The following is a 16,796-nucleotide window of genomic DNA, read 5'->3' as shown; positions in this document are numbered from 1 at the left end:
CTCAGTGGGAGTGAGGACAGGCCAGTTGACAGTGCCAAAGGGGGCCAAAAGCCAAGAAGGGAGGCCGAATCCTGCAGCAGGAAAGGAACGGAACAGAATAGAAATCAAATCTGGAAGGGACCTTGGAGGTCTTCTAGTCCAGCCCCCTGCTCAAGCAGGAGATCTTGTATCATTTCAGGCAAATGGCTGTCCAATCTCTTCTTAAAAACCTCCAGTGATGGAGCACCCACAATTTCTGGTGGCAAGCTGTTCCACTGGTTAATTGTTCTCATTGTCAGGAAATTTCTCCTTAGTTCCAGGTTGCTTCTCTCCTTGGTGAAGTTTCCATCCGTTGCTTCTTCTCCTGCCCTCAGGTGCTTGGAGAATCGGTGGAGCCCCTCTTCTTTGGGGCAGCCCCTGAGAGAAGGCAAACTGGGGGTTCTGGGCTCAGCTGAGCTCCTCCAGGGCTTCTGGGATCTGTGTGTGTGTGTGTTGGGGGGGGGAGAGGGGGCAGTGGACTTCCAGAAACAGGACCACTCAGGTAGCCGAGGAGGCCAGTTTCCCCACCTCCCCCTACTGGCAAAGGACGGGGGCACAGTTGCCCTCTCCAAAACACTCTTTGGTTTTAATTATAAAGTTTAATTCTGTTCCCAATATATATACAAACAAGATTTAAAAAGGTACAAAAATATACGTAGAGGAAACAAATACGTAGGAAAATCATTTTTTAAAAGGCAAAGGCTCCAAAGGGAGCTCTGGGGCAGCCCCAACCACTCCCTGGATCCAGAAGTCTTGGGGGGGTGGGGGGGGGAGAGATGAGGAAGCAAAGACCAACCTGGCCTTGCGATACACATGGGATGCTGGGGGAGGGGGGGGTGGAGTCTGTGAAACTCTCTCGCTCACAGGCACTACCTAGTCCTCAACTCATGAACGGTCACTAAGTGAAGTTCCAACAAACCTACTTGCGGGGGGCTTATAACCCAGATTCGAAAGTCCGAGGGCAAGGATCCTGGCGGTCAGTGAGTGCAGCCTAGGTGCTTGGCAAGGGGGCTCTTTTACAGGGAGTCCTGGACTTAGTGACCACCTGAAGTTACAAGGGCACTGCAGTCTCCCTTTGGTCACGTGATCCAAATTTAGACCCTTGGTAACTGACTCAGATTTATGATGGTTTCCAGTAAAACCATTGGCTGGCTTAATGCCTACAATGATTCGCTTAACAACGGCCACAAAACAAGTGATGACTGGGTGGGTCAGGGACCGACCCTCTTTCCAACCGTCACGTGTTACAAGATGGTGGGGAGGCTCCATGACGGTCGTAACTCGAGGATCACCTATGCTCCACCCAGAAGCACCAACCTTTCCCAGCATCGGCAACAGGCAAACGTCACCCAAGTGCTGAGCAGGACCCCCAAGGCTCCTCTTCTCCCTTGGGGGGCTGGCAGCCTCCCCAAGAGTTTGGGGCAGCGGATGGTCCCTCCCTGGGCAAATCTGCTTTCCTGGGAAGGCCTCCCTCGCTGCTGCCAAGCTTTGGGGTGGGGGGAGGGGGTGGAGAGGGAGCAGACCCCTGGAAGGCACCAATCCTGATGGTGCTGGGAACTCCTGGGGCAGCCAGGAAGGGACCCAGCTTAGCATGAGGTAGCTCAGTGCAAGAGCCGCGGAAGGGCCCAGAAACCCGGAGAAGCTCTGGATCACCTGCGATGCTCCATCCAGAAAGGGGGCACACGTTCCGAGAGGGATGCCGAGGGGCCCCTCCGCCCAGCGCCGGAGCCAACCGTCCTCGGAGGCAGAGCTGCGGGGTGCAGAGGCCACCGCTGGGGTCTCCGTCTGGCCCCAGTCACGCCCTGCAGTTGTCCACGCAGTCCTGTCCGCTCTTGAAGAGCCGGTAGACGCTGGTGGGGGGGAACATGACCAAAGCCCCCAGCAGGGAGCCCGCCTGGATGACGGCCCCGCACCAGAGCAGGGCCGCGTGGCCAGCCTCGTGCAGCAGGCTGCTGATGGCCACTTTCACGTAGGCGAAGAGGCCGGAGAAGAAGGTCCAGGCCAGCACCTGGGTGGAGGGAAGAGAGGGCCGACTTTAAACACGCTCCAGACAAGCCCCTGTCCCTCCTCTGACGGACGGACTTTCACAGGCAGAGAGAGCGGCGGAAGCTTGGAGCCCACCTCCAGCGGAGGCTCCGTCCTCAAGGCAGTGAGAGAAACCCACGACTATCATTCAACAGGAATGAATGAACGAGGGAATGTTACTATTTACCCATTAAATCTCACCACAAGAAATAGAAAGTAATTAAAAAATAAAAGATAAATGTAAAAGAAAACACAAACAAACAAAGACTGGGGCAGATTTTGTGGGTCTTTTTCTGCCGTCAGTAAAGGGATGGGGGGGGCTGTTGGGGGTCATTTCTGGAGGAGAGGGGGGGGTCTCTTGATTCCCGGGGAGAGCCAGGAACGAGTCTCCCTTCAGCACCAGAGGCTCTTGGGGAGCATGGCCCAGCCTCCCTTACAGGGTTGTTGTTGGCATAACACAGGAAGGAGGATCCTCCGGAATGGCATGAACCCAGGAGCTTTAGGGCTGCCTTCGTCTTCACGACGTCTCTGCAAGGGAGGCCAGCTGGTTCTGCGGCAGCTTCAGGGCCGAAGGGGGGGCTGGGGGTGGGAAGGGGCCCTGCTTTGGATGCCACTTTGCCCAAATGGCTCCCCCCTCGCTGGAAAAGGAGGCCTTGGAGGGGAAAGGCCTGGGGGGGCCAGGAGGAAGACCACATAGCTGTTCCCCCCCATCCTTCATGCACCCCACTCACCACAAGAGCGACCCCCACGTGGCTGCCCTGCAGTGGGGGGCAGGGGCTGAGGGCCGCCAGCACCATCAGGTAGCCCCCAAAGACACATCCGGCAGCCGAGATGGTGCTTAGCACCAGGGATGACCTGGAAGAGGGAGAGAGAAGGATGGTTGGGGAGGGGTCTGCACCTTGCCCAGGCACACTCTCCCCCCCCCAAAAAAAGCTGTGGGCTGATCCTCCCAGGGAGACCAAGAGGCAATGGCCAAGGGAGTTTGACAAGGGAACCCCCCCCCTCCCACTGCCTTGTCCTCACCTTGCTGCTTCCTCCCCCAAGAGACCCCCAAGTGCTGGAGGCCTTGGCTGAAGCCCCCCCAACCCCCGTCCCTGCTTGCGTCCAGCACAATCCTAGACAGCTTTGCACAAAACACCCAACAACTGAAGCCCATCCCTTTGGGTCTGCTGGGAGTCCAAGCCCCCCCCCATCCTAATCGGTGTGTGTGTGGTTTTGTGTGTCTGTTGGAGGAACTGCCTCTGCGCTCAACATCCTCCAGAGGTGCAAGGCGGCTCCAAAACCGGCCTGAGGGCCAGGGAAGCAATTGATCCACTTATTTAGCAGGTGGCAATATCATACACGGACTTGACATATATGTTAACCTTTCACCTACATTAAAAACACGGTAAAATACGAGTATTAAAAAGACGGGTCTCCAGAGGCCGGCGCTTGGGTCATTTGACCAGGGAACCACCGCATCGGTCATGTGAGAGGAATCAGATTCTGGTCCAGGAAGTGACCTTTGCGTGAAAGAGAGGGGCAAACGGGACGGGGTAGCCCCCCCCTCCAGGAAGACCCCCGAGAAGCCCTCTGGATCAAGGGCAGAGTGGAGAACTCCCTAAAATGGCTCCATAAGGTTCAAGGAGGAGCAGCTGCACCCAGGAAAACTCACTGACCGCAGTCAAGTTTCCCGGGTGGGCATGAACACCTGAGCTTCCCCAGACTCAGGTGGAAATGCCGGAGAAAGAGGAGGATTCTGGGAATTGAAGTCCATGCATCTTAAACTCGGCAGGGCTGAGAAACCCGGGAGGGATCCTCCTGTCAGCCCAGAGATGGCAGGGCAGGTAGGTGGACATCGCTACAGGTAGTCCTCGACTTACAACCATTTGTTTAGTGGCCATTTGCAGTTACAACGGCACTGAAAAAAGTGGACTTAGGATCTCTTTCCACCCTTACGACCCTTTCAGCATCTCCACAGGATCAAAATTCGGAGGCCTGGCAATGGACTCACATCTAGGATGGTGGCAGCATCCCCTTCTGTGGCCTTCTGACAAAGTCAGTGAGGAAGCCAGCTTCGCTTAACAACTCTGGCCAGAGAGATCATAAAATGGGGCAAAATTCACTTGACAACTGTCTCACTTAGCAACAGAAATTCTGGACTCAACTGTGGGCGTAAGTCAAGGACTCCCTGTATCCCCCACCACACCCGGCTCTCAGGTTCCCACCGGACCCACCTGTACCCACCACCAATGCCTCACAGGGGCTGAGCCAGGAAGCCCCCTCCCCAACCCTGCGGCCCTTCAAGCACTTACCGACACAGGAGGAACATGGCAACGAAGCAGGCGACGGGGTTGGCGATATTGCCGAAGACCACCGAGAGATGGTAGGCGGTGTTGCCGTAGGGCAGGCAGGAGTAGGTCTGCACCGAGGGCAGCACCCCGTTGGTCAGGGCGTTGGAGACTCCCAGGAGGCCCAGCAGGTAGATGTTCCTGCCTGTCCAGAAGGTCAGCGGAGAGGCCGAGTCCCTGTCGGGGGGGCCCTCGGCGGTGCCGCCATGCAAGGCCGTGTCGCTGTCGTCACGCAATGGGAAGGCCTCCTCCGTGTCCGTCCTCTCCTCGGGAGGGGCCCTCTCTTCCGGGGTGTCCCGGCGGCTGTGCCAGAGGACCAGGGCCAGGAAGGCCAGCGCAGAGACCACCAGCAGGGCCACCAGCAGCCAGAAGTAGGTGCTGGCGGAGAAGTTCTCCTGCAGGTAGCGTGGCTGTGAGGCGTTCCCCCGGGTGTCGTTGAGGCACTCCAGCTGCCCCACGCCCTGCCCCAGAGCCAGCATGCAGGGCAGGAGGGCGCTCAGCCCCTGGCCGATGAAGAAGGTCCGGATGAAGAGCGGGGGGAACTGGTACATGAAGGGCAGGAAGGAGACGTTGGAGGTGCAGCAGGCCAGGGCAAGCAGGAAGGCCAGGACCAAGAACGCCACGCTGCGAAGCTCCCCGGCCACCACGGCGGTGCGGTCCCACAAGAGGGCGAGGAGAAGCGCCGTGGCCGTGGCCAAGGCCTGGATGCCATGGATCAGCCACTGCTCCTTCAGTCTCTTGGGGGCGAAGCGGTGGATCAGGGCCACGCTCACCGGGCCGATGTTCCCCAGGGCGATGAGGACGGAGAGGTAGGCGGGCAGGTTCCAGCCTGCAGAAAAAGAAGGGGCAACGGTGCCAACCCAGGTGCCTGGCAGTTTCTCACCGAGGGTGGCTCTGCCCGTCTGGAAGCCGGGTGCCCCAGTTCTGCTGGCTGGGGGATTCTGGGAGTTGAAGTGCGTAAGTCTTAAAAGACCCAGATTGTGGGGGCAATAAACTGACTTTGTATAAAATATACAAGAGTATGAAGGCTATTGCTTAACCCATTGTAAGCCGCCCTGAGTCTCCGGAGAAGGGCGGCATATATATCAAATTTAAAAAAAAAAAAGTTGCCAAGGTTGGACACTCCTCGTATAGGGACTACTCTTTGAGTAGTTGGGTTGGACTAGAAGACCTCCAAGATCCCTTCCAGTTGTTTGTTCTGTACTCTTTCTATATTTGTCTATAGTCTACATTCCATTCCATTCCATTCTTCATTGTCGTCTCCTAAATAGGCCTCCCAGTTCCCCCCAGCAAAGCCTCTCCTCCCCCCCGCCCCCACCCCTTGAAAGCCATGCGGCTACATCCCTTCCCTGGCAGACCCCTCCCCCCCGCTTCTCTGGATGGCAGCCAGGCAGCTTCACCCCTCCCCCCAGTGCCCCCTGCCAGGCAAACAGGCTCTTCCCCCTGGGAGCCCCTCACTCACTTTCCGGCAGCCTCTTCACCACCACCGGCAGCTCCACCCACAGGGAGTTGACGGAGACCCAGGAGCCCATCCCAAAGAGGGCCACCAGCACGTGGGGAAGGATGGCCGGGCTGCCCAGGGAGGTCGACGACATCTTGAGGGCCTACGGAGGGAGAAAGCCCCCAAACACCACACTTGATCTCCAGCTGCCGAGCACGCAGGGCCAGTGAACGCCCCCCCCCACAAACCCATTGACCCCACTGTCTTCAACTCAAAGTCTGTGGGGCAGGACCAGAAGTTGCTTTCCTGAGGCCAGGGGTCTCCAACAGTGGCGACTTAAAAGATTTGTGGACTTCAGCTCCCAGAATTCCCCAGGCAGCCATGCCTGGCTGGGGAATTCTGGGAGTTAAAGTCCACAAGTCTTACAGCTACCACGTTTGGAGAGCGCGGTGTTAGGCAGCCCCTGCAAGTCCTCCTCAGAGAACAGCCCCATGTTGTGGGGGGAGATGCGGAGGGCGCTGCTGAAGCCCCTCCCCACAAGGCTCAGCTTGGAGACTGGAATTAGGGCTCTATCATGTGGCACCAGGAGATATTAAGGGACAAAAAACGGCTCTTTCCTCCATGCGCAAATGGGCAGATAAAGGAGAATATGTTAAGTCGTATTTCTACCTTTGTGCCTGCAGGCTTCAGGCCTCCCACAAATCCTTCTGGGGGAAATTGGCTTCCAGGTCTGACACAGGGTGGAAATGGGGGGTCCTTTGTGCTCTCCGAGTTTGGTGGCTTTCTGGCAGACGTTTCATTACCCAACTAGGTAGCATCATCAGTGCTAGAAGGTGCAAGCCCCGCTACCTTCTAGCACGGATGAGGTTACCTGCATGTCTGCCAGAAAACCACCAAACTCTGAGAGTGCTGTCTTCCCCCCCAAAATAAGACCCGGTCTTATGTTTTAGGCACTAGGCTTATTTTATTATTAATAATTTTACTATTATTTTAGCATTAGGGCTTATTTTTGGGGAAACACGATTTCAGGGCGATCAGCCCAGCTGGGTGCCCTTGCGCCCCCCCGGGTGTGTGCAAAAGAGGCGGTAGGCATGTGGGGACCAACGGTATCTGGCAGCAGCTGCAGCCTGCTGGTCCCTCGGTCAATGCACTGTGGGGATGTGCAGCCCACACAGTGCAGGTGAGTTGATTCCCTGTCCAAACAGCAGAGGCAGGTGATCCGGATGCGTTGCACGGGCTGCAGGAAAGCTGAGAGTTGGTTGGTTGGAGCAGCCGGCCGGCCGTGGGAGGCTTCTCTTCGTGCAGCGACACCGGCACCAAATGGAGGCAGAGGCACGCGATCCCAAAGTGTCGTGTGGGCCGGAGACAAGCCAAGATGCGAAAATGAGCCTCCGGCCCAACTCTCACCTTTCCTGTGGCCTGCGCAGCCCGTCCGGATTGCCTGCCTTCCCCCACGCACCTTGCCTCCACCTTCTGCTGGTGCCACTGTGCGAAGCCAAGCCTCCTGCGACCACCTGCTGCTCCGGCCCAACGACTCTTGGCTTTCCGGCAGCCTGCGTGGTGCGTCCAGATTGTGTGGCCCCCTCCCCCGCCTCTGCCTGGACAGGGAATCAACTTGTCAGGCAGCAGTTGCCGCTGCACTCCGTCGGTCTGTGCGTGCTCGCCCCCTCCTTCACTAGGGCTTCTTTTTGGGGAAGGGCTTGTATTAGGCGCATGCTTAAAAAACCAGGCGAGGTCTTATTTTCGGTGAAACACGGCACTAAGGACTCCTCACAAATGAGCAGAGTCATCACTTGGGCTGAACTGAGGACTCTTCCATTTCTTTCATCGGGAGCAGTTTGGCTACTTCCGAGGCAGCCGCCGTTTGTTGAACCTGCACCCCCTTTTCTAAAGGGGCAGACACGGAAGGCAGTGGGGCCTCGTGGGTGAACTGGGGCAGGAGGGTGAGCAGCCCTCCAGCTGTCCTGGCTCTGAGTAAGAGCTCCAGAGGAGGAGGAGGAGGAGGAGGAGGAGGAAGGCCTGGCGTGACTCAGAGAGCCTGTGGAGAGAGAGGCAAGGAGGGGCCTCTGATGGGGGAGGGGAGACACGGAGGTAGAGAGGCTCTGGGAGCCCTGGGGCCAGGCAGGAGCAGAGACATAAGGGGGGGGAGAGGGGAGGAGGGAGGGAGGGACCCCTCTTACCCGGCCTGGAGGCCAATCCTCTTTCTGAAGTCAGTCAGTCGGTTGGAATTCCAGGGCAGGAACTGGGCATGGGCATGCCAAGACAGCTTTGGAGAAGGAAAATGCCAGGTGATATTTTCTGCCAAAGACATCCTGCAGCCTCCCCCCTGCCCCCCCCCCCGAAGCCTCGTGCCAGGCTGGTCTTCTGCTTAGTCTCCTAAGGAGATCAGAGCGATGCCTCCCACGGCTCATGCCGCCTGGGCACCAAGGGCTAAACCCACAGCCTGCATCCCTTCCACGCAACTCCTATCTTTAGGGAGTTTGGAAAAACCTTCAGAGGTCAGGGCAGCCAACCCAGGCCCCCTGACCTCCTCACTGCTCCTTCTGGGTGGTGGGAGGGTCAGCTCAGGGTCTGAAAAAGTGCTGATCGGTGGTTTTTCCAAAAGAGTTAACTCTCCCGGATCCCTCCACGAAACTGTCTCAGCAACCATTCGGGAGCCACTTCCACGCCCACCGAGCCTTGGGACTGGCGGCTGCTCTTCCAAGGGCAAACCAGGGCGGGCCCTGCTTAGCTCCCGTCCCGAGCCTGAAGATCATCCCGCAGCCTGCGGAGCCGGGCTGTGCCGGGCGGCCCCGGGCGTCAGCTGAGCTCCGGAAGGGGCCGCGTTCTCCCCCTCCCCATCTTCCCCCCGAGGAGTCAGGGACCGGGGCCCCACGGTCGCCCCGCGCGGAGGCGTCTGGAGGCTGAGCCGGTCCTGGGCTTCCCTCCTCCGCCGCAGCCTCGCTGGCTGCTTCCCTTCCTTTCGCCGGCCGCCCAGCTCCGCCACGCAGACCCCCTGCCATCCGTCCATCCCGCCCTTCCCGCTCTCTCGCCTCGGATCCCCGGGCCAAATTCCACAGGGATCGCCCCGCCAGGCTCTCCCGCGACGCCCGGGGAAGGGAGGGGAGGGGAGGGGAGGGGGCGGCTATCCAAGCTACGTTTCCTGCCCCCCTCCCCCCCAGGCCAGCACTCTCCGAAGAGACCCCCGCCCACCGCCGCCATTATGGGAGGAAGCCCCCCTCCCTCCTCCTCCTCTCCCCGGACCCCTCCGGCCCTCCCCCTTTCCCCGGGGGGCCCCGGAATGTCCCCCTGCCCGCTTACCTGCCCAGCCCGGGAGCCAAGCGGGGGGCCGGAGACCGGGCACGGGGCTCAGCATCGCCCTTTATGCGGCTCCTCCCTCGCCCCTCCTCCGCCTCCTCCTCCCCGGGCGCCCCGCCCCTGCGCGCCCCCCCCTCGAGCCTGCAGCGTTGGGCGCAGTCTACCGCTGGAGCTCGGGGCCCCGCCCTTCCCGGCCTCCCCCGCGCGCCTCCCCCCCTCCCCCCTCCCTCCCGGCGGCCCCCGCGCGCCCCCCCCCGCGCCGGGCATCGTGGCGGGGCGGGGCCATGCGGCGCAGAGGCTGCCCGGCGGCCGCCCGCAAGAGGAGGAGTGGGAGGCGGGGGAGGGGGCGCCGCGGGGGGGGGGCGTCGGGGGCGTCGCCGCGCTTCATGGTGCACGAGACGGAGGAGGCGGCGCTGCTGCTCGTGCCCGCCGAGGGCGACGGGGCCGCGCGTGGGCCGCGCAAGAGGCGGCGCGTGGCCGAGGCGGGCGGGGGCCCCGGGGCGGGCGGGGGCGAGTGGGGGTCGCGGCTGCCGGCGGAGCTGCTGGTGCGGGTGCTGGGGCTGGCGGCGGCGTCGGAGGGGGGCGCGGTGCCCTTGCTCTGCCGGTGAGCGCCCGGGGGGGGGGAGCAGGGCGGGGGGAGGGGAGATGGCACCGCGGGACCCCCCCGCCTGACCCCCCCTCTCCCTCCCCCCCCAGGGCGGCCTGCGTGTGCCGGCTGTGGTACCGGGCGGCGGCGGCGCCGGTGCTGTGGCAGAGGGTGGCGGTGGGGCGGTGCTGGGCGGCCCCGGGGCAGAAGTGGGTCCCTGCGCAGCAGAAGGCGGCCCTGGGCACCCTGCAGTGGCTGGCGGCCCACAGGTGAGGACCAGGACGCCCCTCCCCCACCCGCCCCCCCTCCCCCTCCCCAGGACCCCTCCCCACCGCCTTCTGTGCCCCGCAGGTTCTCCCTCCTGCGCCACTTCGCGCTCGGCCACTGGAAGAGCCTGGTGCCGGCCGTGCTGCAGGTGAGCCTCTGGGCCGGTGGGTTCCTGCCGTCCTCCTGGGAGGGGGTCGAGGGAGCTGACCCCCCCCTCCCTGCCTGTCTTTGCAGGCTCTGGCCGCCTCCAGCCCACACCTGGCCACCCTGCGCCTCAACCACTGCAGTGGGGTGACCGCCGAGCCCCTTTGCCTGCTGGCCACGTCTTGCCCGCGACTGGTGAGCCTCAACCTGCAGGGTTCCCAGGTGAGCCTTTGCCAAAGGACGGGGGTCCCCGGGGCCTGCCAGCCCTGGCCTGCTGGGGGGGGGCTCTTCTGGAGGACGGAGGGGATGACCGGCAGCTCTTGGGCCGTTTTCTGCATCTCCAGGTGGACCCTTGGACGGTCACCAGCTTCCTGGAAACGGCAGGCGCCCGGATGGAGCAGCTCTCCCTGACCTACAGCAGCCGCCTGAGTGCCATTTTTGCTCTTCTGGTGGTAAGCAGACCAGGCGACCCGTGAAGGCCGGCCCTGACTCCCCGGACGGAGGAGCCCCTTCCCCCAGGGGGACGCGGCCTGACGATGGGTGGTCTCCGCCAGTTGGCCAAGAGCGCAGCTGCCGGCTATTGGTGGGGGTGACCGAGGGGACCCCTTGGCAGCCCGGCCCGCCGGGGGTCCCGGAAGGAGCTGCAGCTGCTGCAGTCGGTGGCATCTCTGTGGGCGGCATCGACTCCTGGCCAGTTTTAGCTTCCAGTCGGGGGTTTTGCAGCTAGTCCTCTTCTTACAGTGATGTGTTTAGGGGCTGTTTAAAGTTAGAACAGCGCTGAAAAAGGGACCTTATGACTGTTTTTCACGACCGTTACAGAATCCCTGTGATCAAAATTAAAACCCTTGTCAGCTGACTCGTATTTATGACCATTGCAGCGTCATGGGATCATTTTTTGCAACCTTCTGAGGTGCAAAGGCAATGGGGAAGCCAGATTCACTTAACGACTATGTTACTAACTTAACAACTACAGCAATTCACTCATTCCAAGGGAGACTCCTGTGCTGCACTGTTCATCAAGAGAGAAACTTTGGGAGTTCTAGTTGCATGCGCCCGGCAGCGCACAAAGAGGCCAGGCCGGGGGCAGCAGGCAGTTGCTGGCTTGTGTTGGGCACAGCCCTCCAGGGAGCCCCTCCTGCGCCAGGGACGTCTGGAGTTGACCCAACCTGTTCATCTGCCTCTGGTTGCCCCCCCCCCCTCATCCCCCAGGGTGGCTGCTGCCCGGACCTGCGGCTGCTGGAGGTGAATGCCGAAATCAAGCAGACCACCCAGCACTTCCAGCTGCCCATTGAACAGCTCCAGGCTGCCTGTCCACAGCTGCAGGTGTGTGGGGTCCCTCTTGCCCCCTCCCCAAGTCAGAATGTGACTTCCTGGCTGCTGGGGGGAGGGGGGCTGTTCAAGGAGAGGAGCCGGTTTCCCGTGGCCGGTCAGTAGCTGGTCTGTCCACTCCTGCCGCCCACAGGTGCTGCGTCTGCTCAACATCACCTACTACCCAAAGCAACTCCCCGCCTCGTCCCCCCCGTCCCCGGGCTTCCCGCAGCTGGAGGAGCTGTGCCTGGCCACCACGGCCTTCTCCTACGTGGACAACCACATGCTGTGGCGGATTCTGAGCACCTCCAGCCGGCTCCGTGTCCTCGACCTGCGTGGCTGTGTCCGTGTGACGCCCAAAGGGCTGGAGCAGCTGACCTGCCCAGGTGGGTGCAGAAGAGGGATCTGCCCTGTTCCCAGGCAACCAGTTAGCCCCCCCCCCCCCAAGCCTCCAGCCCCACACCTTGCTGGATCTGGCCCCTGTAGGCTGCAGATTTCTCCAGAAGCGCCAGGAGAAAAGACAAGGAGCAACGGACGGAAACTACGGGAGTGTTCTGGGAGCGGTCTGCCCCGGCCTCCTCCTTGCAGGGCTGAGCGAAGGTCACCCAGCTGGCATCGAGCCTGGCAGGACTAGAGCTCCTGGGTTCTAGCCTGACGCTCTGCCTCCACACCAAACGGGCGGCATGAATGGCATCACTGAAGCCCACCCACCCAAGGGGAAGGGCCTTTCTCTCCCCTCTCCTGCAGTGCCTGGCTGCGGGGGGCTTTAACGCCCCTGGGGAGGAAGAAGGACGGAGGATTTGGGGCCAAAACTTTGCTAACAGAAGCTTTTAACTCTGGCTCTTCGGAGGGTGGATGGGTCGAAGTTTATGAGATCAGGGAGACTTTCACCCCCTGTGACTCTCAGCCCCCTGCAGTGGAGGAACTGATCTGATACGAGGGAAGGTTAGGGGACTGGAGGCTAAAACATACCAAAAACAGTTGCAGGAACTAGGTATGGCCAGTCTAGTGAAGAGAAGGACCAGGGGAGACAGGATAGCCGTCTTCCAGTATTTGAGGGGCTGCCCCAAAGAAGAAGGGGGTCAGCTTAATCTCCAAAGCACCTGCAGGCAGGACAAGAAACAATGGATAGAAACTAATTAAGGAGAGAAGCAACCTGGAATTAAGCAGAAACTTTCTAAGTGTTCACAAATTAAGTGAGGACAATTAACCAGTGGAACTGCTTGCCAGCAGAAGTTGTGGGTGCTCCATCACTGGAGCTCTTTAAGAAGAGGCTGGACAGCCATTTCTCCCAAATTCTATAGGGTCTCCTGCTTGAGCAGGGGGTTGGACTAGAAGACCTCCAAGGTCCCTTCCAGCCCATGCATCTTCCGTGCCGGAGCCTGACTGGCACTTTCTGGCTCTTTAGCAAATGGTCCCATCAGGAGCAGCTGGATATTCCTGGGTTCTTGTGTGGAGTGGCTGGAGCAGCCGGTTATCAGCTCCTTGTGCCCCCAGGAGGATGGTGACCGGGTGGGGCAGGCCTGCTCAAGACCCACTCCCGAGGGACCCCTTCTGCCTCCCGAGGGAAGGGGCTCTGGGTGTCCTTGTCCCTACTGACCTCCGAAGCGTTTTCTGCAGATCTGGAGCAGCTCTACCTGGGCCTGCACTACAGCGACAGCAACCTCTCCCGGCCTCTGGAAGGCAGCCCCCTCCTCACCTGGAAGTGGCGGCACAGCCTGCGGGAGCTGGACCTGACCAGCCAGAGCTTCAGCCAGGAAGACCTGGAGCAGGCCATGGCCGCCTTCACTCAGGGAGGGGGCGAGGGAGGGGCACCGCTGCTGCGCTCCCTCAGCCTCACCGGGACCAAGATTGCCCTCCGGACCGTCAGGTGAGCCTGGCAGTGCCCGCCGAGGGGCCACCCTCCCTCTTTCCTTGCTGCTTCAACTTGGAGTGCCAAGAAACAAGGGAGGAGAGAGAGACCCACTGGGGCATCTGGAGATCCTTCCGCCTGGGCATTGGGGGCATCACGCCAGTCGTGCCCTCCAGAAATCGGCATGGCCAAGGAGCCCAGCTGCCCTGTGCCTTCCGGGGCTTGGCTATGGGGAGGCCAGCTGGTTGGGGGAAGCTAATCTGAGGCTTGGAGGCCCTGGCCGTCTTAGAGAGGCCGATATCACTGGACGTTTTTAAGAGGAATCTAGACCAGGGTGTCAAACTCAAAGTCTGCAGGCTGATTCTGGCCCAGGGGCCGCCCTGGAAACAGTGAAGGACCAGCCTGCAGCGCCTCTGCCAGCAAAAATGGGCTCCACTTCTCCAGTTTCGGCTGGGAAATGGAGCGGCCCTTCCAGGCTCTGTTTTCTCCGACAGAGGGTTGCAGGAGGCTGTCCCAGCCGAAAACTGAGATTGGGAGCCCATTTTTGCTGGCAGAGGCTCCGGCCACCACAGGAGCCCCCAACACGAGTGGTGTCAAGCTGGCCACGCCCCCCCTGCCCCCCCCTCGGGGTCAAACACCACCCTGATGCGGCCCTCAATGAAATCGAGTTTAACAACCCTGATCTAGACAGTCACTTGTCTGACATGGTATAGCTAGGTTCTCCTGCTTCAGAAGGGGGCTGGACTAGAAGACCTCCAAGGTCCCTTCCGGCTCATTCTAGTCTACTCTGTTTGGATGGAGGAGGGGGCTCTACGATGCCTAGAAAGCAGGACAGGCATCTCTGGCGACCTTCCGACCGGTGGACTTCGACTCCCACAATTCATGAGCCAGCTCTGCTGCAACATGGCCAGAGTCCCCCCACCCCCACCCCCCGGCTACAGAGGCCTTTTGCAAGGTGGAAAAGAATTTGGGCAGCCCTTGAATTACAACGGTTTGTTTCGTGACTGTTTGAAGTTATAGCGGCACTGAAAAAAAGCATTTTTCCCACTTAACAACCATTGCAGCCGCCTCGTGGTCCCCTGATCGAAATGCAGATGCTTAGGAACTGACTCATATTTATGACGGTTGCAGTGTCCCCCCCTTTTGCGACCTTCTGGCAAGCAAAACCAGTTGGGGAAGCCAGATTGACATAACAACCGTCTTACTAACTTAATCACTGCCGTGATTTGATTAAGAACTTTGGTAACCCTGTAATGGCCCTAATGGGAATTCCCCCTCCTCCTCTTCTTCCTCCTCACGCAAGGGCCCTGATTGCCAGCTGCCCTGCCCTCAGCTACCTCAACCTCTCGTCCTGCCGCCAGTTGCCCCGGGGCACCAAGAAGGTCTACCGCAGTCCGGATGAAATCCGCCAGTGTTTGCAGCAGCTCTCGACCACCTCGGAGGACCCAGAGACCCCCGGGGGCCCAATTTAAGAGCTGCGACTCCTGGACTCTGGGGCAGCACAAACCTCCTTTCCAAAGTTGCCAAGTTGGGCACCCCCACACACAGACACCCCGTTTTCCAGGATGGCTGATCCTCTACCCCGAATTTGAAGGTGCCGTCCTCCGTCCAAAGTGGGGCCTCCCCACAGTATCAGGAAAACAAATATTGAAGCACCTTTACTGTTAACTCTTGCTTTTGTACGTATTTCTCTTTTCTAACGTTTGTAGATTCAAGTTTGTAGATAAAAGGATTTTTCTGTAATTGGTGCAGCATTTCTTCTTCGGCTGGGCCTGGTGCCGAAATTCTACCCTCTCCCTGCCCCCCTTATTCCAATCCTGGAGTTTTGTTCACTCTTCTTGCCCCCCCTCCCCCACTTCTTCACTGGGGGCCAGAGAGAGAGAGAGAGAGGGAGGGACTGACCAGGACTCTCTTATCTCTGAGATAAACCAGTGGACAGAAACTGGATTTAACTCCAATTCAGCTGGCTGTGAATGTTTTCTCACAAAGGCACTTCAAGCTGTTCACATTTAAAAAGAGGGGGAGGGAATCTCATAGGTTTTATCTTGATTTCAACTCATCTTCCTGTGCCCCACGACCACATCTTTCCTGTTCTTTCCATTTGTACTTTGTTTATTCATTTAAGAACATTTATATGGCCACCCGCTCACTTTCAATGACTCGGGGGGGGGGGATTTACAAATTTAAAACCTCAATATACAAACTCAACAAAAAAAGCCCCCACCCCCCATCCCATTTCTCCACTCTGAGCAAGTTTGAAAATGGCCCTCCCTGTTGGCAGATTCCATGGCAGAGCTCGGAGCAGACCGTGGTTTAAGGCAGGGGTCTCCAAGCTTGGCAATTTTAAGACCGGCCAACTCCAGAGGAACCCGTGGGGGTTGTTGGGCTGCTGCTCCAAGGGCTCTTTAGAAAATGCGGGGTGACTTTGGCTTGCCGTGATGTGTGAGCTCAATTAGCCCCGACAACCGGTGTTCAAGCAAACCATGACTAGGCCTCTGTGTGAACCCAGGCGAAGGTTTTAAGTGTGGCTGGACTCCTGTTTCAGGCAGACCAAGAAACTCTTGATAAAGGAGAAGATTTGTAGCTCGGGGCCTTGTTGCTCTCTGAGCTTTTTTAGGTCTAGGTTTACTTGGATTTATATACCGCCCTTCCCAAACAATTTAAAACATATTAAACAAATTTGGCCCATACTAATTTAAAACACCCCTTTTTTAAAATTAAATTAAAAAATTAAATTAAAAAGAGTTAGGCCAGCCCAGCTTGTTGGAATAAAAAAGTCTTGAGGGCATGGCGGAAAGTGCGTAAATTCGGGATCCTCCGTATCTCCGGGGGGAGCTCGTTCCAAAGAGCAGGTGCCCCCACAGAGAAGGCTGTCCCCCTGGGGGCCGCCGGTCGACACTGTTTTACCAACGGCACCCCAAGGAGCCCCTCTCTGTGGGAGCGTACTGGCCGGTGAGAGGCTACCGGTGGCAGAAGGCGGTCTCGTAAATAACCAGGTCCTGAGCCATGGAGCGCTCTAAAGGTGGTAACGCAACACCTTGAAGCGCACCCGGAAGACCACCGGGAGCCAGTACAGCTCGCGCAGGAGGGGGGTCACATGGGAGCACCATGTCGCTCCCATAACCACCCGCGCGGCTGCACTCTGCGCCAGTTGGAGCCTCCGGGTGCTCCTCAAGGGGAGCCCCATGTAGAGAGCATTACAGCTTGGCTTTTTTCTTGCAGACGTTTCATGACCCTAACTAGGGAACATCATCAGTGCTGGGGGGGAGTGTGTAACCAGGTTCACTGATGATGTTACCTAGTTGGGTGATGAACCAGCTGCAAGAAAGCAACCAAGCTCAGAGACCCCCCAAGGTGGGGGGAATTGAGACAATAAACCCAAACATGCTTAACGTTTATTTATTTATTTTTGTTATTTGATTTATATACCGCCCTCCTCCCGAAGGACTCAGGGCGGTGAACAGCCACAAGATAAAACACATAAATACAAAATTTAAAAGCAAAATGAAACCGAATTAAACAATTTGG

At 59.0% G+C, this 16,796-nt stretch overlaps 2 protein-coding genes across 3 annotated transcripts; one reads left to right on the top strand and one right to left on the bottom strand.

Moving 5' to 3' along the window:
• Window positions 1–602: 602 nt before the first annotated feature.
• Window positions 603–9,279, bottom strand: SLC52A2 (solute carrier family 52 member 2). The gene is made up of 6 exons (XM_034420028.3): window positions 9,115–9,279; window positions 7,995–8,080; window positions 5,836–5,977; window positions 4,338–5,202; window positions 2,775–2,898; window positions 603–2,026 (listed from the first exon to the last, which is right to left on the bottom strand). The coding sequence occupies exons 3-6, from the start codon at window positions 5,966–5,968 to the stop codon at window positions 1,814–1,816; spliced, it is 1,335 nt and encodes a 444-aa protein (XP_034275919.2). The 5' UTR covers window positions 5,969–5,977; window positions 7,995–8,080; window positions 9,115–9,279; the 3' UTR covers window positions 603–1,813.
• A 203-nt stretch (window positions 9,280–9,482) lies between these two features.
• FBXL6 (F-box and leucine rich repeat protein 6) lies at window positions 9,483–15,011 on the top strand. 2 transcript variants are annotated; one of them, XM_034420043.3, is made up of 9 exons: window positions 9,483–9,715; window positions 9,808–9,966; window positions 10,049–10,112; window positions 10,199–10,330; window positions 10,453–10,560; window positions 11,318–11,431; window positions 11,571–11,802; window positions 13,037–13,286; window positions 14,572–15,011. In XM_034420043.3, exons 1-9 carry the CDS (start codon window positions 9,498–9,500, stop codon window positions 14,738–14,740), a joined length of 1,446 nt encoding a protein of 481 aa, XP_034275934.2. In that variant the 5' UTR covers window positions 9,483–9,497; the 3' UTR covers window positions 14,741–15,011. The 2 variants fall into 2 exon arrangements, with proteins under 2 accessions (XP_034275934.2, XP_087747593.1); XM_087891467.1 differs by lacking the exon at window positions 9,808–9,966.
• The last annotated feature ends 1,785 nt before the right edge of the window (window positions 15,012–16,796 follow it).

The sequence above is a fragment of the Pantherophis guttatus genome, chromosome 3 (genome assembly GCF_059756535.1).
Source record: "Pantherophis guttatus breed Tessera chromosome 3, ASM5975653v1, whole genome shotgun sequence".
NCBI lineage: Eukaryota > Metazoa > Chordata > Lepidosauria > Squamata > Colubridae > Pantherophis > Pantherophis guttatus.
Note: the sequence above shows the minus strand (reverse complement) of the source record. Positions and strands in the feature narration are given on the sequence as shown.

Bases quoted from the DNA above. Each gene is read 5' to 3' on its own strand.
- FBXL6 (XM_034420043.3), top strand. From the start codon at position 9,498: ATGGTGCACGAGACGGAGGAGGCGGCGCTGCTGCTCGTGCCCGCCGAG. The intron at 10,113-10,198 runs GTGAGCCTCTGG...CTGTCTTTGCAG, and splicing joins TGGTGCCGGCCGTGCTGCAG to GCTCTGGCCGCCTCCAGCCC. The intron at 10,561-11,317 runs GTAAGCAGACCA...CTCATCCCCCAG, and splicing joins CCATTTTTGCTCTTCTGGTG to GGTGGCTGCTGCCCGGACCT.
- SLC52A2 (XM_034420028.3), bottom strand. From the start codon at position 5,968: ATGTCGTCGACCTCCCTGGGCAGCCCGGCCATCCTTCCCCACGTGCTG. The intron at 5,203-5,835 runs GTGAGTGAGGGG...CTTTTTCTGCAG, and splicing joins GGTGAAGAGGCTGCCGGAAA to GCTGGAACCTGCCCGCCTAC. The intron at 2,899-4,337 runs GTAAGTGCTTGA...TCCCTCTTCCAG, and splicing joins GCCATGTTCCTCCTGTGTCG to GTCATCCCTGGTGCTAAGCA.